Raw genomic sequence first — 27,478 nt, 5'->3', positions numbered from 1 at the left:
TTGTTATTATAAAAAAATTGCAAATCCACCTTTAAGTTACTTAAAGCACGTGTTTTTCTTTAACGTATAACCTATATTCACTTCTGATTTTGAACAGATTTTAAGATAAAATTTTGTAAATAATAAAAGAACTAAGTTATATACTTCATTTTTTAGGTAGTGTAAAAATAATTTATATTGAATTATATTGATTATATTATTTTATTTCATATTTTTATAATTTTATAAAATAAGCGTTTTTATTTTCAGATGATGCATATTCAAAAAAGAATTAAGGAAATTCATAGAATACATAGATAATAATTAAACATTCATATTTTATATTGTATATTAATTTATTATTTTATTTATATCAAAGAAAGATATCTCAGTATTATCATTTAGTTCTATAAAGGTATATTAGTCATCAATATAATTCAAAATGATAATATTTTGAATTTAAAAAAATATTATTAAAAATATTATTTATTAAAATTAATTCTTAATATCATTATTATTTATTAAGAATTAATTAATGTTAAATAAATTTTAATGTTTTGATATAACTATTTATTATATATGTAAATTATTAAATATATAAAAATTTTGTATAAAATTTTATGTAAATATTAAATTATTTAATTTATAAAGTATATATATCAATATTATGAAATAAATAAATAACAAATTAGTTTTATAATAGTTTAATATTAAATTTTTTATATTAATTTTTTATATATACATGTCTTATAATTATATTTCATTAAATATGTTCATTAAATTTAGATTAAAATGATATCTCAAATATTTGATGAATCTTCAAAAGAAACACAATTAATTACTTCAAATGATGAATCTCATAATCTTAAAAAAATTAATAAAAATGATACTAATAAAATACAAATGAAAAAACAACTAGGCCTTTTAGAAGGAATTGCAATTATTTTAGGAATTATATGTGGTTCAGGTAAAATTTTGTGATTTATATTCTTTTTATATTTTTCAAAAAAAATTATTTTTGTTTATTATGAAAATATCTGATAATTTTCTGAAATAAATGTTTTTTATTTTTTTCTAATTTTAATTATAAATATAACTATATAATATAACTATAAACTTTTAAAAATATAATAAATAATAATAATAAATTAATTTTAAAATTAATATTATGTAAATATATTATATTCTATAATAATTTTAATATAAATTACATCAGATATTCTATAATAAATTTAATATAAATTACATCATATATATATATTAATAATTATATTATATTCTATAATATATTATTCTCTCTTTTTATATTATATAATTAATTATATTTTTAGGTATTTTTATTTCCCCAAAAGGTGTAATCACAGAAGTAGGAAGTGTTGGAATATCTTTAATTATTTGGATTTTATGTGGTTTACTTTCTATGGTGGGTGCATTATGTTATGCTGAATTGGGTACTTGCATACCTCGTAGTGGTGGAGACTATGCTTATATCTATGAGGCTTTTGGTGATTTACCTGCTTTCTTGTATTTATGGGCTGCTAATTTAATTTTTGTGTAAGTTATTTTTATCATTTGTCATTTGAATATTTAATATTTTAATTACATTTATACTATTTTTTAAAATGATTATTATAATATATTTATTATAATATTATTATAATAAATAATATATAAAATGATTATTATTTTTTGATTTTTAGACCAACTACAAATGCTATCATGGGATTAACTTTTGCTGAGTATGTTTTACAACCATTTTTCCCAAATTGTTCTATTCCAGATAGTAGTGTACGTTTATTGGCAGCAGTTACTATTTGTAAGATATTTTTTTTTTTGCATATAAAATTATTTTTATTCTTAATATTTTTCTATTTCATTAAAATTTTATTCGTTCTTTTATATAATCATAAATATTTTCACAAATAAAAAATAGTTTTAAAAAATTAAAAATTTTACTAAATCTTTAATTCTATTTTTCTTTAATTTGATTTATTATTATTATATTAATTTTATTTATTTAATTTTTTTATTATTATTTCTATAATTTTAATCTTTTAATAGGTTTACTTACATTTATAAATTGCTATGATGTCAAAGATACATCTAAAATGCAAAATGTATTCATGTTTGCCAAAGTTGGTGCATTACTAATTATAATTATCACTGGATTAGTTTGGCTAATGTTAGGTAAGTATAATTTAATATATTCATATAATATATTTACATATTCATATTAAATCATATCTTATATATATATATAATTTATTTGGAAAAAGATTACAAAGAGAGAAAAAAGAAGATGGAGAGAATATATTTATAACAATATATGTAAGATTAAGATTATATAAGTACATTAATATATTATATAAGTGCATTATATAATATATTTTCACTTCTCTTATTTAAATAATTTTCATTTCAAGCATTTTTTCTGAAAATGAATAACTTCCTACATTTTTTTGCATTCTTTAAAAATTAAAAGTTTTTACAATTATCTTTTTAGTCTCTCTAGATATACATTTTTTAAAATACAATCATTCAAAATTTGCATTCTGATTTAAACATATCATCATTTGAATATTTAACACATTTATAATATATATATATATCCATGTATATAAATTTATAGTCATTTTTCAAGTATTTAATCATTTATTTCAGGACATACAGAAAATTTTGAAAATGTATTTGAAAATACAATTACGGATCCTGGTAAAATTGCAGTTGCCTTCTATTCTGGTATATTTTCATATTCTGGATGGAATTATTTAAATTTTATGACCGAAGAATTAAAGAATCCTTATGTGTATGTAATATAAAATAATATGTGATTAAATTTTTTTTTTATTTTTAATATTAAATAAGTAATATTGTTTTATAGAAATTTACCACGAGCTATATATATATCATTACCTTTAATTACTCTTATTTATGTATTGGCAAATGTAGCATATTTATCAGTTTTAACACCAACTGCGATGATTGCTTCTCGTGCAATTGCTGTGGTTAGTATTATTTTTTACATATGGATCTTATTTAAAAAAATTTATTATAAATATCTTTTACTAATATATATTTATTAAAAATATAAGATAAATTTTTATTAGACTTTTGGTGATCAACTTCTTGGTATGATGGCATGGACGATACCCGTTATGGTAGCTATATCTGCATTTGGAGGATTAAGTGTTCACATTATGACATCATCTAGAATGTGTTTTGTTGGTGCCAGAAATGGACATTTTCCTTCCATGTTAAGTCATATTAATATTTCAAGATTTACACCCACTCCTGCTTTGATTTTTCTTGTACATATATGTATAAAATTTATTATACAAGATATTTGGACAAAATAAATAAATTTAAGAGATAATTCTAAAGATTAGAATAAGAAATAAACAAAAGTTGCGAGATGTACAAAAATATTTATTAAAGTTAATTTTTAAAATTATAAGCAATTTAATTTTATATTAGTGAAACGTTTTTATCTCATTTATAAAGATTATATTTAAAAAATTAACTTTAGAAGATATTTTTGAATACACATATTATGTTTGTTTTAGTAGAAATCTTTGGATTAATTTTTAGAATTATATTTTAAATTTTCTATTTTTTCTAAATACACTATATAATATTAATTTCCAAAATAATGTTTATTTGAATTTAAATATTTTTTTTTCATTTTCAGTGTATGTTGTCTTTAATAATGTTATGCACAAGTGATATTTTTGTATTGATTACATATTGCAGTATAGTTGAATCATTTTTCATAATGCTATCAGTAGCTGGTGTTTTATGGCTTCGTTATAAACAACCCAATATGAATCGACCAATTAAAGTAAATAAAATTTATTATATTATTATATAATATTATAAATATATTATTTTAAAATATACTATAAGTTTAGAATTTTTTTATTAAAATTATAAATATATTTTATAGATGCCTTTATGGATTCCTATTACATTTGTGGCTATATGTGCATTTTTAGTATTTGTTCCTTGCTATCAAAGGCCATATGAAGTTGGAATTGGTGCTTTAATAACTTTATCTGGAATTCCAGCTTATTTTATAGGTGTTAAATGGAAAAATAGACCATTATGGTTTCAACAATTTAATCGTATGTAATATCTATATATTTTTATTATGTCTTTAATTTTTTTTTAACAATTTTATGATCTTTATTACAGTCAAAATTACTTATACCGTGCAAAAATTATTTTTATCTGCCATAGAGGAACGGGATTATTAATTTACATAATATAAATATAAAAAAATTAAAATTATTTTAAATTTTACTTTGCTATTATTTATGTATGATATGATCTATTCACATTGGTAACACCAAAAAAGACTTGATTGAAAACAAAAATTTATAATGTATATTATAAAATTAAAAGAATATGAAGTTTGCTCTCTAGGTTATAAAATTAAATATTTATAATTATCAATTATTATTTATTTTAATTATTGTTATAGTTATATTATTTTATACTTTAATTTATTATATAGAATTCATTAATTTCTTATATTAGAATAATTTTGATTTTCTAATTGCACATAAATTTTACTACAAAGTTATATATATTATTATTTAAAATTCAAAATTTTTTTTTATAATTATTAATAATTATTAATATTTTCTATTTGCATATATTACATTAAAATAAAAATAAATAATCATTATTTGTTTATTAAAAAATTTGAATAATTTTGTTAAAATTGATATTGTTAATTAATAATATTAAGAATAATAATATTAATATAATTATTTTTATAAATTAATTATTATAATATATATATAAAATATATATATTATAGTAAAATGAAGATATGTATTGAAATTCTATACAAAAATATATAAAGTAATAAGAATAGAATGATTTCATATTTATAATGTATAATAATTTTTGTGATGTGGAATTAATGTATAAAAAAAATTTTATCAAAATTTTTCTAAAATTGTAATATAATTTGTAATATAATAATTTATAAAGCAAATTATATATGAGTAAATTCTAAAATCATTTTCTGTTAATTAAAATTAATCAAAAATAATAGAATAATAAAACTTTTTATTTATTAAATAATAGAATATATATTCAAATGTATTTTATTTTCGTAATCTACATCTAATCTACATTATTTATTTTTATCTATTTATATATAAAAATAGATAAAATATATAAATTACATTGTATGATATTAAATTTATTAATAAATGATATAATTCTCAATTTTTCATTGCATATACTAATAAAAGAATTATTTTTATTGGAATGAATTACATATTAATATACATGTGTGTGTGTGTGTGTGTATCCAATCAAATTTTATATAATAAAATATGTTAAGAATAAGTTTCTTTTATTTAACATTGAATTAAATAACATCATGTAATATTATAGTACAAGATTTATATATTTATATTTTATAAATTGAAAATTGGTAAATTTTTTAAATGTAACATAATAAGATACATTTTTATATTTTTTTCTACATAAGTTGTATTACATAAAAAGATTAACAAATAAATTTATATCTAAAGATATAAATTTTTGTTTTTTATTTTTAGATTAATGTATATCTTCAGGATTAAACATTCCCTGTAAAATAAAATTATATATAATATTTAATTAATTAATTAATTAAATAAAATTAATAATTAATTAGTTAATTAAATATTTAATTATAAAACAATGTAAGAAATAAATATATATGATTTTTAACATATTACTTATAAATAAAAACACTATAATATTTCTTGGAAGAATAATACAATTATCATTATCTACTTTGCAAATATAATTATAAATAATATATCTTACCTTAGCACGCCTTAAAATAGAATCTTTAGTAGCATCATATGGATGATCTTTACTTGGAATTTCTAATACTGATGGTATTGGTTGTGTGTGACTATCAATTACATGACGGATCATTTCAGCAACCTTAAATATTTTTACAAACATATTAACATAATCATGTTAATTGTTATTATTTAATTAAATAAAAATTATTTAATTAAATTATTATAATTTAATTATTTAATTATTATATAATTATTAATTTTTAATTTTAGAAAAATTATTTAATTAATTAATTATAAATTTTTGATTAATTATAAATATTTTGAAAAAATAAATTTCATTTTTTACTATTAAAATATACTATTGAAAATAAAAACAATAAAAATTTTTTTTTAGGAATATAAATAAAAATAATAAATTATATATGTAAAATATATAAATATTAATAATTTTATTAATATAAATACTTACATTTTGATTGATAAGTATAATATCAATATCATCTCGTTTAATAAAACGTTTAAATGTATCTTCTATATCACTTACAGCTGTATCTGTAAAATATAAATAAATATATGATAATTTTATATATTTTTAAATTTAAAAATATTTTTAAATAATATCAATGAATTATTCATTAAATATTCGATTATCGATTACCAATATAATTCAATTTTTTAAAAAACTTTTTTTTGCAAAAAAAGTTTGACTTACTTTTATCTACAACCATAAAATTAGGTTGACGATGTTTATTAATCTCGCCAACTCCTCCCAAGAGAAATCCTACACAAGTATCCTAAAATGAAACTTTTATAAATGTGTTTTGAATAAAATAAATTTATATATATTAATATATTAATACATAATAATATTAATACATATATAATTTATAATTCAATCACCTCGTCTCCTATCACAGCAAGAAGTTTACCTTTCCCCGCGGAATGAAGAGCCATTATTATAAAAAGTCAAAAATAATAGAGCAAATTTAAAAAAAGAATTATTAATTTAATAATTCTTGATAATATATCAGCTGACAAGTCACACCTACGTACATAAACTATTTGAACATCACGTGCTAAACTTGTCCAATTAAAACAGTATAATAACAGAGGATAGGGAATTAAGTTTAAAAACAGCAAATTCTAAAATAGATTGATGTATTATCTACAATATAGTAGATATCTATCAATTCTTTATCTCCTTCTAATATTATCGATCGAGAAAAGATGCAATGATATAGATGGTATACATTATAATATAATATAGATGGTATACATTAAGAAATAATTTCAAAACGTGCTATATAAGATTTCGTTTTACATATATCGAATTTTTCATTTGTTAAGCTGAATTTTTATTGAAATGATTATTTTTAATAATTTTATACATTAATTATTAGGTTAAAATATTTATTATTATATATTATAATGAGCTAAAATTTATTTAAAAAAAATCATTCTAAATATATAACAATTTAAGATAGTCTTCTATGTACATAAACGTGCGTAACGCATAATGTAAGGTTATGTTTCTATATGTGTTAGAAGATAAATTCTCATATATATATTTGATATTAATTATATATATATATATATATATATATATATATATATATATACATATATATATAAATTGGAAAACGAAAATTTGTGTTAGAGTTTTATGCATTATTCATTATGTTAATATGTAAAAATATAAAAATAAGTGATTAAAAATATTTCTCAAAATTTAATAATAGTTGTTGTGAATTATCATTATTAATTATTATTTAGGTTATTATGTTATGGAATTTAAACGTCATTAATGATTGTATACATATTTTCATTATTGAACATAATTATAAATATGAAAACTCATAGTATATATATTGATTTGTGTTAAATGTAAAAAGAAGTGTGCATCTAATTATCATTTGCTATTAATAAAATCTTTATCTTGTAAGTCATAATTATTACTATGAGTATAACCCTAAGTAAATAATTGCATTGATATTTTATATGTTTTCGTGCATATGAAATAACTTTTATAATATTCCATTATTAATTAATTAATACACAAATATAGTTTTTAACATATATTTTTAATTTTGTTTTTTAGGAATTATATTTTATTAATATAGATATTTCATGACTGAAGTAATATAATTATTAGTGATTATATAGAGTAACACAAAAAAAATGTCATTTGTGAATGATATTAATATTTATAAAAAGATGGTTTCTGAAGACGTACAAAAATCATGTACAATAAATGAAACTGCAACAGAATTTATGGTTTTACCTAAATATGAACACACAGAGGAAACACTAGTAATAAAATAATTAATATTTTGATATATATATATATATTTAAAATTCATATTATATCAATTATATTTTTAATTTATTTTAATTTTTTTTATTAATTAAAAATATCATATATAGGTTGTTGGTGAAGAAATAATTGTAGATGAAAATATAAATCAAAAAATTTCAGAAGAGGTTATTTGTAAACAGAAAAATACTTCTAAATATTTTGAAGAAAGTATAGATACAACAATGTCTGTAAAATATACAGAAGATTCTATACCATTATCTACATTAGATACATCCAGACGGAAATGGATTGCTAATGACATCAATAAAGAAGATTTATTGGTAAATATTACTAATGATTATATTATTAAATATTATTATTATTATTAAATGTTTAAAATTATATTAAAAGAAATTATAATATATCAAAATGATAAAAATATTTTTTTATGTTACTATATTATAATTTATATTATAATTTATATATCTTAAATTTAAAAACAATTATAAAAATGAATATTATATCTTTTATTGTATATATATTAATATAATATGATAGTTATCAGAATCAGAAGAAAGTGAAACTGAAATGTATATTAAAGTAATAAATGATGATCAAGATGGAGATGAAGAAACAATAGCTACATTTGTAACTGCTGCTGGTCAACAATTAGCATTGTATGCAGTTGAAGATTCAGAAGAAATTTTTGCTGTAGCAGTTTATGATGAATCTGGTGAACCTCCAACAAATTTTCAATTTCTAATGAAGTATATATATTTATTCATTCATTATATATTCCATTGATAATATACATGTAATTCAATAATATTGATAATTGTATACAATACAAATAATAAAATAATCTTATTTACAGAGCGGATGTTGAAAGATTAATAGGTGAAGGTGCAGTTAGAACTGTCAAAAAACCAACACAGATAAGAAAACATTTATTAACTACTCAATCGCCAATATTTTTTCCTAAAAATGAATCAACAGATGATATATTAATGGATAATGAAAATAAAATCATAATAAATGAAAATGGAAAAATTAAAAAAAGAAAAGATATATTGGAAGAAAATTCAACTTTAATGAAAGATTCTAATTTAAATCTACATAAAAAACGAGTTCCTAATATTATATATACAAATGAAAAGCAATCAGATGTAACATATTTAATGATGGGTGATTGTTCTGTAAATATAGGTATGTATTTAAAAATTATAATTATTTTTATATGAGATTATATTTTATTACAGTAAAACTTCAAATATTATAAAAGCATATAAATTTAATAGATAATTCTGAAGAGTGTCAAGATGATGATAAAAATGATGGTGAATTTATACAACAATCAACTGTACAATATATCTTATTTGAAGGTGATCAATCTGATTCAGAATTAACATTTGATGAGATTCATGAAACTCTTCAAAATTTGAAATCAAATGCAATGAAAAAGCAAGTAAATAAAAAAATCATTAGAGATCAAAATAATATTGGAGATATTAAAGGAACTGAATATGAAACTTCTATGTATCAAAATTCTAATGGATCTAATAGAATATCTAATAATTTAACAAAAAGAAAATTAAATTTATTAGATAACCAACAAGAATTATTAGAAACATTAACAGATTCACCAACAGATTTAATATCGTGTAGTACAAATTTAGATATATCAAATGGTTCCATTGAATATACATCACCTGAATCGTCACAAATACAGTATAAAACTAAGCGATCTCGAAAGCAACAATTGATTTCTGTAAATCGTGAAGATTCGGAAATTATCATACAACCAGCATCTCTTTTAACTGAAGAAGACAATAATATTAGAAAAAGAGTAAAACGAAGCAGAAGAGTTGTAGCTCATCCTGGTTATCATCAAAGAAATAATGACTCAAAAAGAATGAAAAAAATTAAACGAAAAGAAGTGGAAATTATTGAAATTGATATTGATGAAGAAGAAAATATTCTACAATCACAACAAGATGTTGTTGAAATAACTATAGATGATAGTAAAGATAAATATTCTAGTGATAAAGAAAATGAAATTATTATGGTTGGAGATTCCGATGATGAATCACAACAGTCAAATTCAAAAACAATTTTATTACAATGTCAACATTGTTCAAGAAATTTTAGACAACAAAGAGCTCTAGAAACACATTTGCGAGTTTGTTCAAAATCACCAGCTAATACCATACGATTTAATGAACAAAATTTAAAACAAGAAAATGAAACAATTGAAAATACTATTAAAAAACAATATGCTTGTAAAATATGTCAACAAAAATTCGATGTAGTAGTAGCATTAGCACGTCATGTACGTTCAGAACATTCTCAAAGAAAAAAACGTAGGTTCAGTAAATTATCAGTTGAACGATCAACTGAAATTAAAGAAAAGAAAGAACATACTGAACCAAAAAAACAAATGAGTATAATTAAAAGAATTAAAAAAAAAAGGAATCAACGACCAAATTATACATGGGAAGTAAAAAAATTAAGCTGTTCTGATTGCGGTAGATGGTTTCCTAGTACTGCCTTATTAAGAGCACATTGTTTACAACATGGTACAAAAAAATCTGGTAAGATTTTAAATCTTAATGTAATTATAATAATTGTTTAATATATATAATAATTCTATATATAGAATCATTCTTAAATTATTCTTATTTTAAATTAATAATATTTTTATATAATTATAAATATGAAAAATAATTGAAAAATATTTTCTTATAGAACAACAAATTCGCAGATGTCAAATATGTAAGAAAATAATTAGATCTAGATTACTTTTTGTACAACATTTGAAAAAACATAGAAATTTACAAAAAAATACAAAATCTGTATCAAATATTCAAAAAAAGTTACATACTACCAGGTCAGTGACAAGTAAAATTACAACGCTCAGAAAACGGGGGCGCTCACGAAAATTTTGATCTCTTCAGATATCAAAATGTAAAACTTATAAAAATTGGTGATATATGACAAATATTATTTCTTCTAATGTGAAATATGTATAATATAATGTTCTTACTTCCAATAAAAATTGGAGATATTTATATGTTTGATGAAGAAATATCTTTAAATTGCAAATGATAGTAGGTATCTAGTTAAAAATGTATATATTACTTAGATATACTATGTATATTATGTCATTTAAGTTTATATCATACAAGTACATTTGCAGCTTAAATTAATTGAAAGACTGACTTCTTTCATTCTTTGATAACTTTTAAAAAAATCAAGTGCCGAAAATTAATTAAATTTAAAAAAAAAATTTGTCATGTTTAATAAAATATTTAAAATAAATTATATAAGTCAGTCTTTATTATTATATAAATTTCACTGATGATCATTGATACTTACTTAATAATATTATTGATTATTGTAAATAAAGTGATTACATTAAAATATGTATATATTTATTGAAATATTTTCTTTTCATATATACTAATTATTCCAATTACTTTTTAATTAAATTTAAATTAATATAAATAATTTTTTTTTTTTTTGATTTCATAAATTATTATTTATTAATTAAATTCTAAAATGTACATAAAATAAACTCAATATATTTTAAATTTTGAAATATACCAAAAAAATTATAGTTAAAAAAACTTATAAATTTACATTTATATAATATACAATATATAAAAATATATACATATATGTATATAAATTTCATTACATTTAATATGTACATTATTAGTTTAATGCTTCGATATTTGCATTATATTTTTGAATATACAAAAAATAAATGCAAAAATGCTTAAAAATTTACAATTAGAAAGTATATTTTATTCCTAAGAATTTTTAAAAGAATAATTATTAATCATATTATTTAATTATTTAATAATTTATATCATATACTTTAGTTTATTCCTTCAACCATTCTTTTATATTTTAAATATATATACAAAAATACTTAAAAGTTTATAAATATTAAAAATTATGATTTTTATTTATTTTTTAAAAATTTTCAAAGGAATAATTATTTTAATATATATAAGTTTTAAATAAATAATGATTTATTATATACGTAACTGCTATATAAAAGTAATATGTAAATATACTGTGTTAATATATTCATAACTTACGGACTTAAAGAGTCCGTAATAATTATTTTTTATAATTTTTAAAATAGATAAGTATGTATATAGTAACGAATTTTCTTTATTGTTTATGTTTTTTTCATTATCTAGATTGAAATTGCTAATAACTTATTTATAAATAGCATTAGTATATGTGCGTGTAAGCATGCGTTAAATGCTGCTTTTATTATACGATCAAATGTTTATTATATGTCAACATAATGCATTAATAGTGTACATAATACATTTTTAAATTTATTGTTTCAAACAAAAATAAAAAAAAATGAAACAATTTTATTTTGTTATTAGAGATAAAAATGGATGTTATTAAGAAAAAAAAAATTATACAAAAAATCGAAAAGAATACCAATGATAATAGTGAACCAGAAAGTAGCAATAATGAATTAAAATCAAATACAAAGTGGAATATTAAAGATAAAAAAATATTATTAGAAGCATTACAAAAATATGGATCTGAAAATATTGAAGCTATATCAAAAATGTTACCAAATATATCTTTAGAAGATATTAAATCGACAATTTCTAAATATTCTGAAATAGCAAAAAATCTGTATGAAGATGAATTATTAAACAAATGGCTGAAATGTGGATTGTATCAACCTGAGGACAGTCTCATACCAGAAGCATTATTATTTATACAATTATTTGAAAATCATCCATCACCTTCTGAATTAGAAGGTTATGATATCAGGTATATACTTATATATATGTATATATATAATATAAATTAATACTATATAATATAAACTTTTATAGTACAAATTAATATATATATAAAATATAATTAATATTAATATATATATATATATATATATATATAAATAATATATATATGTAATATAAAATAATATATAATATTAATAATATAATTATGTTTATTGATAATTATGTTATTTTCATAGATCAATATATAATTTCCTTTATCGCTCATGTTTTGGACAATCATCATATTTTGATTTATCACCAAAAGATAGAGATTTGTTATGTTTTTTAATATCAAAAATAGAACAAAAGGTATGGCCAAAATGTAAAACAGATATTTGGGAATATGTTGGCAAAGTTTATAATAAAAGAAATATAAAGAAAGTATATCCAGGAAAAAAAGGACATTTATTATAATATTGTAGTTATAATTTTTTATACATTTATGTTTAATAATAATTCAATAAATATTTAAAGTTTATAACATATTTAAAGTTTTATATTTCTTTAATAAAAAAATAAATTTGTACATAACACAAGTATTGATATCAAATAATGAAATAATTTAATTTATTTTATGTAATAAAATTATGGAAGTTATATTTTGTGATAAAGATTATTTTATATAAATTATATAAGATAATAAAAATGAGATGTTGATTTCAAAGAATTATTATTAATAAACATTAAAATATCATTTTATATTATAAATAATAGTATATATTTTATATTATAAATAAAAGTAATATAATATTAATTTAATATAATTATTTTTTGTATGTATTATACATATTATAATCTAAAATTATTTTATATATTTTGTAAAAAAATTTTTTGTAATTGTATAATTTATATACATAAATATTAATGATATAATACATTAAAATATAAATTAGATTACTTTTGAAATAATATAAATGCATAATAAATGAAAATTAATTAAAATAAAGTACACAAAAGATAAAATATATACTCTTTTGCTTTAATATACATAAAGTGTAAAGCAAAATTTGGAGTATATTAACTTATAACATATAACATTTATTTACGCTTACTAAAGCGTACAATATATACATATTTGTATGCATATATAAATTATAAATGATTAATTTTATAATATTTTATAATGTATCTACATATATTTTTCATTAAAAGGATAAAATAAAAGAAGATAAAATAAAAATTACTATTATATTGCTTTATACAAGCTCAAAAATGATTAAGATATTTAAAAATTTTGAACATTGATAAAAATTTTCTAATTATTAAATAGTAATTAATTTTTTAATATTTCCCATGCATCATCTTCCAGTTTTGTATTCCAATTAGATACATGATTATCAATATCAAAATTGATTAATGTTTCTTCTTTGTCTTTTGATTTTCTTGGAAGAGATTTAGAATCTGTTATTTCATTATTTTGTTTTGTATCATTATCCCAATGCCATTCAGAATTAGAAGAATTTGCAGTTGATACATCGTTTCTAAAATAATTTATCATATATAATTTATCAATATAATTTATTCGTATATGAAATCACATTTATTTATTTAATAAATTAAAATTATTTAATTCTTAATAATATTAAATATTAATATTAATATTTAACATTTTAATTTAATTTTATAACTTAGTATTATATAATTCCACTAATAAAACTATTATTAACTCACTTGGACTGTAATGATTTCATTAAACAAGGTTTTTGAGAATGATATTGTGATACATTTTGATAAATTGTAGAAGAACTTTGATAATGTTCTTGTGAATTATATTGATTTTGTTCAATTGAATTTGTTCCACCAATATCACCCCATCCTCTTCTTCCTAAATCTCCAACCTGTTTTAATTATTTGAATAATAATAATAATTATTTGAATAATCAATTAAAATAATCAATTAAATAATAATAATAATAATCTACTTATATCAAATAAAATAAGAATTTATTTGTTATAATATTAATCAAGTTAAATTTTATAATTTATATGCATTATTAATGATGATTTTGTAGCAAACATCTATCTACCTTAGCAGCTATATTATTAGCTTGAGTTCCAACTTCTTCCCAAAAAGTACCATCACGTACCTAACCAAAACAAAATAAAACAAAAAAGAAAAAATAATTGCTCACTGAAAAATAATTTTTTACTAAATATAAATTTCCTAATATATATAAACATAAATATTAAATGCAAAATAAATAATTGCTATTAATTTTCTTTAATAACTATTGATAATATGAAAAATAATGATAATGTGAATATTTTATATTAAAATATATCATATATTAAATATTATCATATATATATACCTTTTGTATAGCTAATTCTCCAGTTCTAATGGCATTTTCTGTAGCTTTGCTTGCTATTTTTGATGCTGATGAAGAAAGTATTGACCAACCCTAAAATATTTAGTACTACAGATTTTATATCTAAATATATATTTATAAATATTAGTTATCTTACACTTGCTAAGGAAGATACTGCATTGTCAAAAAACTCTTGTGATGAACTTTTAGGTGGTGGATTCATTTGATAACCAAATCCTCCATATTTACCACCCTGATTAGGTGGAATATTGCTTTAAAAATATTAATAAAATTGTTATTTAAAATATGTTATTTAAAATATTTAATTATAAATATTTAATTATTTTTTTTATTATTTTTATTATTATTATATAGTTATATTAATATTTTTATTATTAATTATAATATAATTATTATTATTAATTATATTATTACTTTTATTATTAATTATATTAAATTTAAAAAATATTAGTAAAAGTAATCAAAAACTTAATTAAAACTTACTCTGGACGATTAGCATTTTCATTTTGTTTTTTTGCAAAAAAAGCTTCTGCTTGAGACTTATAATTATTTGAATTAAAATTTTGATAAGAATTTGATAAATCACTTTGATATGAAGAATAATCTTGTTGATTTTCTGAGTATATTGAAGATTGAAAATCTTTAGCTATGGATGTCGTTGGGCTCCAGTTTTCTCCACGTGCTAATGTTGCAATCTAATTGTTTACATAAAGTAAATTTTTTTGCAAAAGTATTAAAAACATGCCAATTTATATTTAATATATTATATAATATTTATATTTGAATAATATGTAAATTAATTAAAAAATTATTTCAAAAACATACTTTAAATCTATAATTAATGTTATATTTTTTTCTATAATATAATTTCATTTTAAAATTTTATACTTCATAATAAAAAAAAATAAAAAATTATAATTAAAAGTAATGAAATACATTTACCTTATCTCTATATAATGCTGCTGCTTTAGTATTATATTTTTGTGTTATTGACATACTATCATTCCAATCAGATTGTAATTCAAAGAATTCACGAGCATTTTTATTTCCACCAATTCTCATTTTTTCTAATTCTAAATCTTTCCATTTATCCATAGAAATAGATCGAACAAATGATAAATGGACACCAAGTCCTCTGTGTTTGCCTGAGCATTCAAGACAAATCCATATACCATATGTGACAGAAACCCATTGAGGATTGTGAGTTCCACATTCAAAACATTTCTGTAAAATAAAAAGACAATTAACAATTAATAATGGAATTTTATGAAAAAAAATAAAATAGATATATTACATTATTTTCGTCTTTTGATTTAAGTTCACTTAAAATTCTTCGAGTTCGTGGACTAGCCATATTTTTTCATTAAAACTCAAATGAAATAGAGTTTAATTAATTTTTAAAAATCCACCATATTATATTTATCAATCTTTTAATTTCCAATTTTTCATAGATAATAAATAGCAAAAATAATTCTGATATATCAATTTTAAATTCTATCATATGAATAAAATAAAAGTATTATTTATATGTAACCAAATTGTACATAATGTTATAAAGTTTAAGGAACTAATCATTTCATGGAATATTTTATTTTATATGATAGAAGAAAACCAATACGCAATGACTAAAAATCAAGTAGCCTATGTTTCTAAAATATCCCACTAAAGAGCGCTAAATACCAATCTTATTTTTTATGGATAAATAGAAATAAAAATATATACATATTATATATATATATATTTATATATATTACTATTATAATTATTTAAAAATTTTTTAATTTTCTAATTTTAATTAATATATATCATTTGTATTCGCATGTTAAATTCATTTATATCGCTTAAAATACATATAATATATAAAAATATGTAACATTTAAACAATAATAAATTCATAATTATTTTTTATTTTATTATAAAAATCCATAAACAAATTTCTTTTGAATTATAATATAAATTTAAATTATTAACTAAAAATTATTAAACTTATATATAAAATTGTATAACATTGTAAATATATTATTCATTCTACCAATCAAATAAGATATAGATTTGCTTCATGTAAACGACACTTATTTATTAGAAAAGCGCATGCGCAACCCCACCCACTGTTCATGACAAATGCAACTTTTACTTCCGGTTGACTTCAGCTTCTGCATAAGGTTTTTTGGATTTAGCAGTATTCTTGCGTGGTGCTTCTGTTATCCTACGTCATCCGTGATTTTTCTCAGCTGCATTTGCACTTTGCAGTTCTATATCTCCCGGGGATATATTTTGTTTGTCGTATGTCCATCCAGAATCTCAACACATTCGGTAAATATTATATTTTCTGTTTTGAAGTACTGATCATATTGTAAGATAGTTTTATCAAAATGGCGATGGCGTCTTTTGCTTGCATCATAGTACGCAATTAACATTTAATATTCTTTTTTTCATTTTTATTTCTAAAATTATTTTTTTCGAAAAAAAAATCAATTAAATGTAAAATTGAATAAGTTTTAATAAAATGTGGATTATTTGGTTTTTTCAGACCCCTTTGCAGATGCAATCAAGGGTTCAGATGATGATGTCCAAGACGGTCTCGTGCATATAAGGATTCAACAACGGAATGGTCGGAAGACCTTAACAACAGTACAAGGACTTTCATCTGAATATGACTTGAAGAAAATAGTAAGAGCATGTAAAAAGGTAATAAAATTATATTTGCTTCGCAATTGTGGATAACTAAATCTTTTGTCAGTGTCAGATACTATGCTAAAAATAGAACTGATGCAAACAAATGTTCAAAGTTAAAATTTAATTAGAACTAAAAATGATATTTTATTTTATTATATTATAAATATATTTGTAGTATATATAATTTTTTTATAAGATATATATTTATTACATTATTTATTGAAAATAAATTTTTATTTATAAAATATATTTGACATAAAAGCATAAATAGATATAATTATTTAACTTTAATGTTTTATTTATTTTTTATTTATTTATTATTAGTAAAATAAATATGAGTTTAATTTTCATATAAAAGAATTTTTTTAATTTATATTTATAATATATTTTTAATACATATAAAATAATAATATTCATAAAATAATTATATATAATTCAAATCAACAATAAATAAATAAACAACAAATAAAACTGTAATAAAAAAGTGAATAATTCAAAATTTATATGAATAATTTTTTTCAGTAATCATATGAATATATTTTATTGAATAAAATTGATATTTTTATTTAATTTTATTAATTTTATTAATTTTTATTATTTTTATTAATATTATTATTTTTATTATTATTAATTTTATTAATTTAATTATTTGTATTTAATTATTTTAAGAATATGCATGCATAAAATGAAAAATTTTATTTAATTTTTAAATATTACTTTAGAATTAAAATAATTTATTTTTTTGAAATATGAATATAATTATAAATTTTATCAATTGTAATAAAGACAATTGTACAAAGTAAAAAATTTAAATTTAATTTAATTTGATTTTATTTTCTATATTTTAAACATTTTTTATTTTATTATATAAATATTTGTGGAATAAAATAAGAAGAAAGGACAAAATAAAATTGTTGCTTTTAGGAGTTCGCCTGCAATGGGACAGTAATCGAACACCCGGAGTACGGAGAGGTGTTGCAGCTGCAGGGGGACCAGCGAGAAAATATATGCCAGTGGCTAACAAAGTCAGGTCTAGCCAAACCTGACCAACTCAAAGTCCATGGTTTTTAACCAACAAACACCCATGCCACTATCTAAGAACACTCCACCTTCATTAACACCTTATCATCTTAAATTATCTGTATCAGTCACTAATACTTGTTGATACATCGTGAGATATCCTATTATATACACATATATATTTCAATAAAAAATATATAACAGTAACGATATAGGCACAATATTCTAATCAGACATTTGTAAGATTGTAGGAAGCAATATTTTACAGCCTTATGTTAGGTAATTCATTAAACTCATCACGTTTTAAAGTAGTAGTGATAACTAATTAGTAATTTGAGAAAATACTTATACAAGGAATAGATACACATAGCAACGGATGGCTCTTCTTTTTGGAATTAGGTAGTATGTATCTCGGCGCTATAGATGTGTTCAGAGAGAAAGAGGAAAGGAGAGAGAGATATATATTAAAAAAAGAATTATTTTAGGCACCGGATTGGCTTATTGTATGTAATGCTGAATGCTTTGTTTTGTTTATACAGTAAGGTAACAGGCCTGGTTTTTATATTATCATCTCCAAGTTTTGTGCCTTTACTTCCATATTGATTGTATTATTTATTGAAAGGATCATCTTTTATTGTAATGGATTTATTTTGAAGGAGAATTGCCAATCTTTTTTTTTTTGAAACAGTATTGACAAAATCAATTGTTTTCAATAAAAATGTGGCTGTATTAAATAAATGGTAATTCACCACTATTTTGACTTCTACCTATTTTCTTTCCATGTAATTTCAATGAAAAAATATATTTTTAAATTAAATAAATAGTACAATAGAAAATGTATATCTTAATATTTAAAAATGTATATTAAAAATTTAAATTTTTAAATGTTAATATTTAATAAAAAAAAATTTTATTAAATTCTTAAAAATAATTTAGATTATAAGAATCATTTTTTTTTAATTAACTTTAATTCTTTTTAGATTTAATTAATCGTATTGTAAAAAACTAATATGCTTTTTTTAATTTACTAAAACTAATATAAAATTGATATTAATTTTTTATTTATTATAATAATTTATTATTTACATTTTAATAAAGAAAGCATAAGAAAATATGATTATATAAATGAAAAAATATTTATAAATCTTTTTTTTTTTGTAATTATATAAATGTGTTAATGAATGCTTTAATTTATTAAATTTAGGTTAAACATAATATATATTTAATTAGTTATTAATAATACACAATAAAATTATTAAAATTGTTTTACGATTTTAATATATACTTATTTACTAATATATTAATATAACAATTAATATATAAAATTTCGATTAAGTGGATAGTCTATTATTTGATTATTTTTAAAAATTTAAATTTACCGGGCATAAATCATAGTAATCTAACCACCAGATATCACTGTAGTCGAGCAACATATTTACGACCCATAATGCACTGAGCTACGGCATGTGCCTTTCTGTGTCGGCCATTTTGTAGTTTCCTTGAGAAATTGTGTTGAGTTGATTCATCTTCTCGGTAAGAATTTTATAAAATTCTAAAACGGCGCGACTCACATTGATCCAAATGATGTAGAGGATTGAGGGCAGATGCTTATGGCTAACTATTCATAGCTTGAGAACGAGGAATAAGGTTGCGTTTTTTGCGCACAACCGTGTGCGCTCACGGTACTTACACCCGAAGAACGAGCCAGTAAACGAAGCTGCCGAGAACACCTATTGATAAAGGCACATGGAATCCGGGATTGTTTCGGGATGAATGGTGATTTCGGTAACGATATACGATACGCATAAGTGTACTGTCCAAGTGGTTGTCACCATATCTGCGTGCGTGAACGTGTTGGCCCGGCCAACGTCTCGCTCTATATTTGGCTAATCGCATCCAACATATTGCATATCTTGCCTTTTCAAAATTTTTACTTTTCATGCCGTAACCTTTTCCAAAGAACTATATCAGAAGGATACAATGTGACGTTTAAGTGTGAATGCTTGACGATTGCACATTGATATTGAACAAGACCAAATCTTAGCATGTGGCACGGTTTGTACGATCAACATTCAATTTTATCTTTCAACAAAGTCAGTGAAACAATTTATTTTTTATTATGATTTAAAACCTTTTCTATATTATTTCTTATTGTATATATAAAATTAAAATATAATTATTTAAAAAGAGTTGTTTCACATAAATATAAAAAATTTAGAATTTCTATTTTTATATTTCTCTTTTTATGATTCGTTTAGATTTCATGTAAATAAATTTGTATAATTTGAATTCGTGTACATATATGCATTTCGGCATGCACATACACGCCCGCGCGCGCGCGCGCACATATAGGCAGACATGTACGCATCATGCACACGAACTATATGGCTATTGAACATAAGTACACGCGCGCGCATCATACGTGCGGCACTTATACATCTATACAGCCGTGTCATATATATACGAATTCAATTGTGTGTGTGATGTATGTATGTACGAGTATATATAGGAACTACAAATGTATTACATCAGCTAATGTATTATGCATATTACATATGTTTAATCATATTTTTGAAATTATTTTTCTAATAGAATAGTTCAATAATTGAAATTTTAATATTAAATTTTATGTGAATTTATAAAAATTATTAAAAATTATTTGAAAATTATATGTTTAAGAAAAGTTGAATTATTATAATTATTTTACATGATTATAAATAATATTAATGTTTTTAATATAATATGATAATATAAATATGTTTTTAATATAATAATTAATTTTTGGAGTAAAAAAGTAAAAGGTCACTTTTCAAGGTTATTGATTTCTTTGATTATTTATAAAATATGAATCTAATATTAATTGGAATATAAAAATTATAAAAAATATATATTTTTATTTATTTTATTTTTCTTATATCATGAATATATCATGAATATTTATTTAATATTATTTCATATGATTTTGTTATTAATATATTTTTGATATATTGAATTATGATTATTAGACGAGATTTTATTTTGAATTTATTATTTAAATACTTAAAAAATTTATTGAAATATTTAAAGTAAAATTCTTTATAAATAAAGTTAAAAAATAAGTTACTAATTAAATTATATATTACATATTACAATATGTAAGTATATTATGTATTAGGGATTAATCGATTTTTAACATATAATAATATATTATATATTTTTGATGTTAATTATATTTTATATTTTTTATAGGGTACGTGTACATGAATGGGGACATTGGGAAGCTCCCACCAGGGGCGGTATATCCAGCCACCCCTGAACCTTTGGGTTCTGTTGGGGGTGCACTTGGAAATACTGCATCCAATTTGGAATATAACATCATGAACGGTGTTCCAAGTGGAAATGAATTAATATTGGAGGCGGGTGTTGGTAATTTAGAACCTTCACTGCAACATGCTATAGGTATAGGAGGTGCTGCAGGTTATGGTCCAGTGGATGTTGCTCCTTTAGGTGATGTGCCAAATCAACCTGCTCCAATGGGTGACTTGTCTGCCCCTGGTATACCATTGGAACAACTTAAACAAATGCTCTCTTCACAACTTGAATATTATTTCTCCAGGTAAAACTTAATTTAATTTTAATATCATATAAAATTTTATTGATTATTACTAATTTAATTTGTTTATTGTATATTTTTTGTAATTTAATATAGTTATTAATTTTGAATTTTGTATTTAGATATATATAATAATATTTTTATAAAATGTTTTTCATTTATTATTATTTTTTATAATCAATATAAACTTAAGTTAAAACATATTTATTATGTGATATTTAATATGTATATTTTATTATAATAATTATATTTTATGTTTATTATATTTTTTTAAAATTATATTTTTATTTTAAAAATTTATTATAATTTAAGTTTTTAAATAATATAGAAAAAGTATAACATAATTTAATTTTAATAATTAATATTTTTTTGGTATGTGATTTATTTACTTTATTTTCTTTCTCTTTTTTCTTTAGAGAAAACTTAGCTAATGATACATATTTATTATCACAAATGGATAATGATCAATATGTACCAATATGGACAGTAGCTAATTTCAACCAAGTAAAAAAATTAACAAAGGATATAAAACTTATAACGGAGGTTCTTAGAGAATCTCCAAATGTACAAGTTGATGAAGAAGGTCAGAAAGTAAGACCTAATCATAAACGATGCATTGTAATTCTTCGTGAAATACCAGATAGTACACCATTGGAAGATGTAAAAGTGAGAAAAATATACATATTATTTTTTTTATATATTTATACATTATATTTATATTACTTCTTAATTTTTTATTTATATAATTAGTAGTATAATATAATAGAATAGTATAATAGAAATAGAAAATCTAAACAGATAAATGTAAACTTTTTATTATAACAATATTCTTATTTAATAAATATGTATTTATATTTTTCTATAACTTTAAAAATTAATTATTTTATTATAATTGATTTATTGTATATTTTCTATGAATATCAATGATTTTGAATTTCAGAATTTATTCTCTGGAGAAGGATGTCCAAGGTTTATTTCATGTGAATTTGCCCATAACAGTTCTTGGTATGTAACTTTTGAATCTGATGAAGATGCTCAAAAGGCCTATAGGTTTTTACGTGAAGAAGTTCGGGAATTTCAGGTATTTAATTATAAATATTTTTTATAATATTATAATATATATATTTTTTTAAATATTAATTGTAAAAATTGTTGAAAAATATTTTAGAAACATATTATTTAATTATTTAACTTAATAATTATATATATTTTATAATATATATAATCATTATATTTTACTAAATGATAGTTTTTAATGATATTAAGAGATATTTATGTGTATATAAGTATATGTTTAATGATTAATTAAATGAATTAATAATATAAATTAAATTAATTTCATATTAAATTAGAATAATTTTTTATGTGATGTGATTTATTTGTATATTATATAAATATAAATATAAATAATAAATAATAAACAAAATATATTATAATTTTTTTTATTTTATGATTTTATGAATTAATACATATTATATATAATTTAGGGAAAGCCAATAATGGCTAGAATCAAAGCTAAACCAATGAATAGGCTACCAATCCCGGCAGTTGCTAATGTGGGTGGAATTAAAAATGGTTATAGAACACCACCGCCACCACCTGTTTATGATCCAAATAGTTATACAGCTGGTCAGCAACGTTTTCTTTATACAAATGGCACTACTATGCCACAAACTACTATGCCAGCATATGCCAATCAGGTTCATGTATATGTAAGTAAAAATATGTATTCTATAATTTTATAAGAAAAAAGTATATAGTAATTAAATTTGTTATTTTTAAAAATATGACAATTTATGAAGAAATGAAAATAGAAAAATTCATTCTCATTTTATGAATATTATTTAAATTTTAATATTTATAGTTAATATTTAAATATTTTTTTTTTAGATTTCGTAAAATTATTAATTATAAAATATTAATTAATTACTATTATAAAATATACTATTAATTATTAAAATATTTTTGGGTTCAAATATTTCAAATTATATTAGAATTTTTTAAATATTTAAAACTTAAACTTAACTTATTTAAAACTTAACAATTTCATATATTTTTTATAGCATCAACCATTTTATCCTCCTGGAATGATGCCTTGGGGACCTGCAAGTCCTGCTTATTTTGATATGTCAGGTGTTTTCATGAATGGTATTACACCACATAATACATTTAAACCACAGAATGCAAGATATAATCCTCGTCACAGGTATTAATATGATTAATTTATAATAATACAGAAATATATATTAATTTTTTATTATAAAAATTGCATTTTTTCATGAAAAAAATTATTAGCAAAATAATTTGTAAATAATGTAAATAATATTTAGTATTTTAATATATTTTATATCGTTATTTTTTCAAAATTTATTTTATATACATATACATGTGACACAGAAATAAGCAAAGAAATGGATCTGAAAGACCAGGCTTGATGGATAGTGGAGGTAACATGGTGCCAATGGGACGCACTTCACATCCACCTATAAGTGGGGCACCAATATCTTTAGGAGCAACAGTTCCGACATTTACTTCAAGCTTGCCTACGGTGAAACCAACTTCTTCTTCCTACCAAACTGGCACAAAGTTCCATTCCTCACATACAATTGTAGCAACTGGAGAGACTCACTATAATAGCAGTCACACAAAAGGATCCCAAGAAAATGACACTCAAACTTTAGACTCTGGAGTACAATTTCCGCGTCATCGTATGCATCGTAGGACCAAAGACCAAGAGTCATTATCAAAGGCTAATAGTAGCCCCTTACCTTCAATCAGAGAATCTACCCCGGCCAGTAATAATAACACTCAATGTAATCGAGGGGTACAATTCGATTTGGAAGCTTCTGCTTTCCCTCCTCTTCCTGGCCTAGATGCTGATCTTGCAAAATCCCATAATGCTTCAGTAGAAACTGTTGGTACAGATTGTACGCAATCGCAGAATAGGCTTTCAGATGTAGTTAAAGGTACTGCAAAATTGAAAAGCATCAAAGAAAAAGAACCTACAGGAACTTCACAACAATACCATCAACAAGCGACAAGTAACAGCAGTAGGTCTGCAAGTCCAGGGTCAAGTGCTGGTGGTCATGCTGGTTCGCTAGAAGCTCCAACTGGTTCTGGCAGTACATCAACTACTCCTGTTGCATCTACAAATGTCAGCTCTAATGCTTCTGCTAGCAACAATGACTCCACAGACATCGCTCTCAGCACCATCACTCTCACTCCCCCGTCATCTCCTGATAAGTGAGTGTGCTTTCTTCTTATACATACATACATACGTACAACGTACAGATATAAACACACATACATACGTATATAAATACATACGTAATTATACATATATAAGTACATTTTATGTGCATATATACATACGTTTATGTATTTGCATATGTATAATACATGTATAAATACATATACGTGTGTATGTCTGTATATGTACATACATGATTTGTGTATGTGCATGTGTGTAATAGAATATATATATATTTTATTTTTATTGTAAAAGCAAATAGATGTTTAATTATATTTCTAAAGTATTGCTTATTATAAATTATTGTTAAAGTTCTCTAATTGCTTTTAACGATATATTGCATATATTATGTATATATGTATAGATATACGCAAGAAATATATACAATACATATAAACACGCGCGCACATACACATATTACATCAGAATGAGTTATATATAGGGCTCATATAAGGCCTGAAAAATTGCTAAGCTATGTTTGATAGTGTTGGCTGCATTATATACGTGCTATGCTCTATGGTGGATGTGTATTAGTGAAAGTTATATAGTCCACCTATATTTTCATATCACCTATATAAGAAGGAAAGGGAAAGTAGTTATATGGTAGTTTGTTAGTTTCAACATATTATGTTCTGTTAATATAACAATGTTAAAGTTTATGCTTATTTACTAATTCATAAATAGAATGGATAAAAGTAATAAATTAATTACTCTGATAAAATAAGTAAGAATAGAGAATATTAAAATATATATTTTATTTTTGGAAAATAATAATTTTACATTATATTAATAATAAGTAGTCCATGTATGATTTTTTTATTTGTCAATAATTAATAAAAGATACCAAACATATTTTGCAATTATTATATTTTATTTTTATTGACATATAAAACATTTTAAAACAATTATTTAAATAATTACAAATTATTTTTTTTAATTTTCTCAGAATATATCTATCTTAAATATTATATAATAAACATGTATATGTTTATATAATATTTTTAAAATTATATAAAATTTGTTTATTGTGCTATAATTTAAACTTTCCCTTTCTTAATTATGTTATACTCATACATAGAGCAGTAAAAGTAGGTATATCTTTTTTAAATTTATTATTATTTTACTCTCTATGGTGGTTAATTTTGTAGATGTGCTCAGTTGTTTCAATTTGCCATTTATTTCTATTCATTGCTATATCTTTTTTCTCATCGAGTGATAAGTTTTTAATATTGGAATGCCTCGTTAGTTTAGTTCTTATATTAAAGAACAGATTTTTAAAATAAGAGCTGGTGCTCCACTCGATGAAAAGTAAAGTTTAATTTTAAAGCATAAAATGCTCAAAATCGAGGTATTCATTTAATAGTAGTCAGAAGTTTTAACATTTTTCTATAGTATATCAAATATAATAAAATATTGCAATGCGTATGTATGCAAGAATGTATGCAGTACTCTGTGGTAGCACAATTTATATTTCTTGCCTGTATTATTGCGGCAAATGAACAATATATATGAACTATTATATTATTCAGGGTTCAATATATGAATTTGTTATTATTTTATTATTAATAGTATCATTATTTTATTATTATTATTATTATTATTATTATTATTATTATTATTATTATTGTTATTGTTATTGTTATTATCATTATCATCATCATCATCATCATCATCATCATCATCATCATCATCATCA

General features: G+C 20.9%; 7 protein-coding genes across 14 annotated transcripts in view; 5 read left to right on the top strand and 2 right to left on the bottom strand.

Annotated features, from left to right (window-relative positions):
• Window positions 1-335: 335 nt before the first annotated feature.
• LOC122716273 (Y+L amino acid transporter 2) lies at window positions 336-4,396 on the top strand. The gene is made up of 11 exons (XM_043939188.1): window positions 336-394; window positions 766-946; window positions 1,311-1,533; window positions 1,680-1,795; window positions 2,041-2,166; window positions 2,641-2,785; window positions 2,861-2,984; window positions 3,087-3,287; window positions 3,668-3,817; window positions 3,923-4,100; window positions 4,171-4,396. Exons 2-11 carry the CDS (start codon window positions 772-774, stop codon window positions 4,230-4,232), a joined length of 1,500 nt encoding a protein of 499 aa, XP_043795123.1. The 5' UTR covers window positions 336-394; window positions 766-771; the 3' UTR covers window positions 4,233-4,396.
• Window positions 4,397-5,555: 1,159 nt separating this feature from the next.
• LOC122716220 (V-type proton ATPase subunit F) lies at window positions 5,556-6,882 on the bottom strand. The gene is made up of 5 exons (XM_043939101.1): window positions 6,693-6,882; window positions 6,505-6,586; window positions 6,262-6,344; window positions 5,809-5,931; window positions 5,556-5,586 (listed from the first exon to the last, which is right to left on the bottom strand). The coding sequence occupies exons 1-5, from the start codon at window positions 6,744-6,746 to the stop codon at window positions 5,557-5,559; spliced, it is 372 nt and encodes a 123-aa protein (XP_043795036.1). The 5' UTR covers window positions 6,747-6,882; the 3' UTR covers window position 5,556.
• Window positions 6,883-6,939: 57 nt separating this feature from the next.
• On the top strand, window positions 6,940-11,344 carry LOC122716219 (uncharacterized protein PFB0145c-like). The gene is made up of 7 exons (XM_043939100.1): window positions 6,940-7,036; window positions 7,891-8,102; window positions 8,217-8,429; window positions 8,647-8,855; window positions 8,963-9,294; window positions 9,387-10,679; window positions 10,834-11,344. The coding sequence occupies exons 2-7, from the start codon at window positions 7,971-7,973 to the stop codon at window positions 11,031-11,033; spliced, it is 2,379 nt and encodes a 792-aa protein (XP_043795035.1). The 5' UTR covers window positions 6,940-7,036; window positions 7,891-7,970; the 3' UTR covers window positions 11,034-11,344.
• A 1,011-nt stretch (window positions 11,345-12,355) lies between these two features.
• LOC122716262 lies at window positions 12,356-16,474 on the top strand. Of its 2 annotated transcripts, none has more exons than XM_043939171.1 (2): window positions 12,356-12,900; window positions 16,342-16,474. In XM_043939171.1, the coding sequence occupies exons 1-2, from the start codon at window positions 12,506-12,508 to the stop codon at window positions 16,358-16,360; spliced, it is 414 nt and encodes a 137-aa protein (XP_043795106.1). In that variant the 5' UTR covers window positions 12,356-12,505; the 3' UTR covers window positions 16,361-16,474. The 2 variants fall into 2 exon arrangements, with proteins under 2 accessions (XP_043795106.1, XP_043795105.1); XM_043939170.1 differs by lacking the exon at window positions 16,342-16,474 and adding an exon at window positions 13,112-13,390.
• Window positions 13,939-16,854, bottom strand: LOC122716261 (ADP-ribosylation factor GTPase-activating protein 1). The gene is made up of 8 exons (XM_043939169.1): window positions 16,539-16,854; window positions 16,187-16,468; window positions 15,728-15,939; window positions 15,381-15,495; window positions 15,227-15,316; window positions 14,942-15,001; window positions 14,586-14,752; window positions 13,939-14,395 (listed from the first exon to the last, which is right to left on the bottom strand). Exons 1-8 carry the CDS (start codon window positions 16,596-16,598, stop codon window positions 14,188-14,190), a joined length of 1,194 nt encoding a protein of 397 aa, XP_043795104.1. The 5' UTR covers window positions 16,599-16,854; the 3' UTR covers window positions 13,939-14,187.
• A 542-nt stretch (window positions 16,855-17,396) lies between these two features.
• LOC122716275 (eukaryotic translation initiation factor eIF1) lies at window positions 17,397-19,694 on the top strand. Its single transcript, XM_043939191.1, has 3 exons — window positions 17,397-17,557; window positions 17,775-17,932; window positions 18,845-19,694. The coding sequence occupies exons 1-3, from the start codon at window positions 17,530-17,532 to the stop codon at window positions 18,989-18,991; spliced, it is 333 nt and encodes a 110-aa protein (XP_043795126.1). The 5' UTR covers window positions 17,397-17,529; the 3' UTR covers window positions 18,992-19,694.
• Window positions 19,695-20,384: 690 nt separating this feature from the next.
• Window positions 20,385-27,478, top strand: part of LOC122716223 (la-related protein Larp4B) — a 10,494-nt gene continuing 3,400 nt past the window's right edge. For 3 of the 7 annotated variants that reach the window (XR_006346982.1, XM_043939112.1, XM_043939106.1), the window contains exons 1-7: window positions 20,426-20,725; window positions 22,169-22,535; window positions 22,949-23,198; window positions 23,473-23,613; window positions 24,020-24,244; window positions 24,596-24,738; window positions 24,930-25,775. Coding sequence is in view for 6 of the 7 variants with exons in the window: in XM_043939112.1 (XP_043795047.1) it covers window positions 20,710-20,725; window positions 22,169-22,535; window positions 22,949-23,198; window positions 23,473-23,613; window positions 24,020-24,244; window positions 24,596-24,738; window positions 24,930-25,775 (1,988 nt within the window). In the remaining variant the exon portion in view is untranslated. Of the gene's footprint in view, window positions 20,996-22,168; window positions 22,536-22,948; window positions 23,199-23,472; window positions 23,614-24,019; window positions 24,245-24,595; window positions 24,739-24,929; window positions 25,776-27,478 lie in introns of all 7 variants that reach the window. The other 4 variants (XM_043939107.1, XM_043939110.1, XM_043939109.1 and 1 more) reach the window with 4 other exon arrangements.

Source organism: Apis laboriosa, unplaced genomic scaffold (assembly GCF_014066325.1).
Source record: "Apis laboriosa isolate Shangri-la unplaced genomic scaffold, ASM1406632v1 scaffold43_cov150, whole genome shotgun sequence".
In the NCBI taxonomy this organism is placed as follows: Eukaryota; Metazoa; Arthropoda; class Insecta; order Hymenoptera; family Apidae; genus Apis; species Apis laboriosa.
The sequence above is the reverse complement of the archived record's forward strand: the minus strand, read 5'-3'. Positions and strand labels throughout refer to the sequence as shown.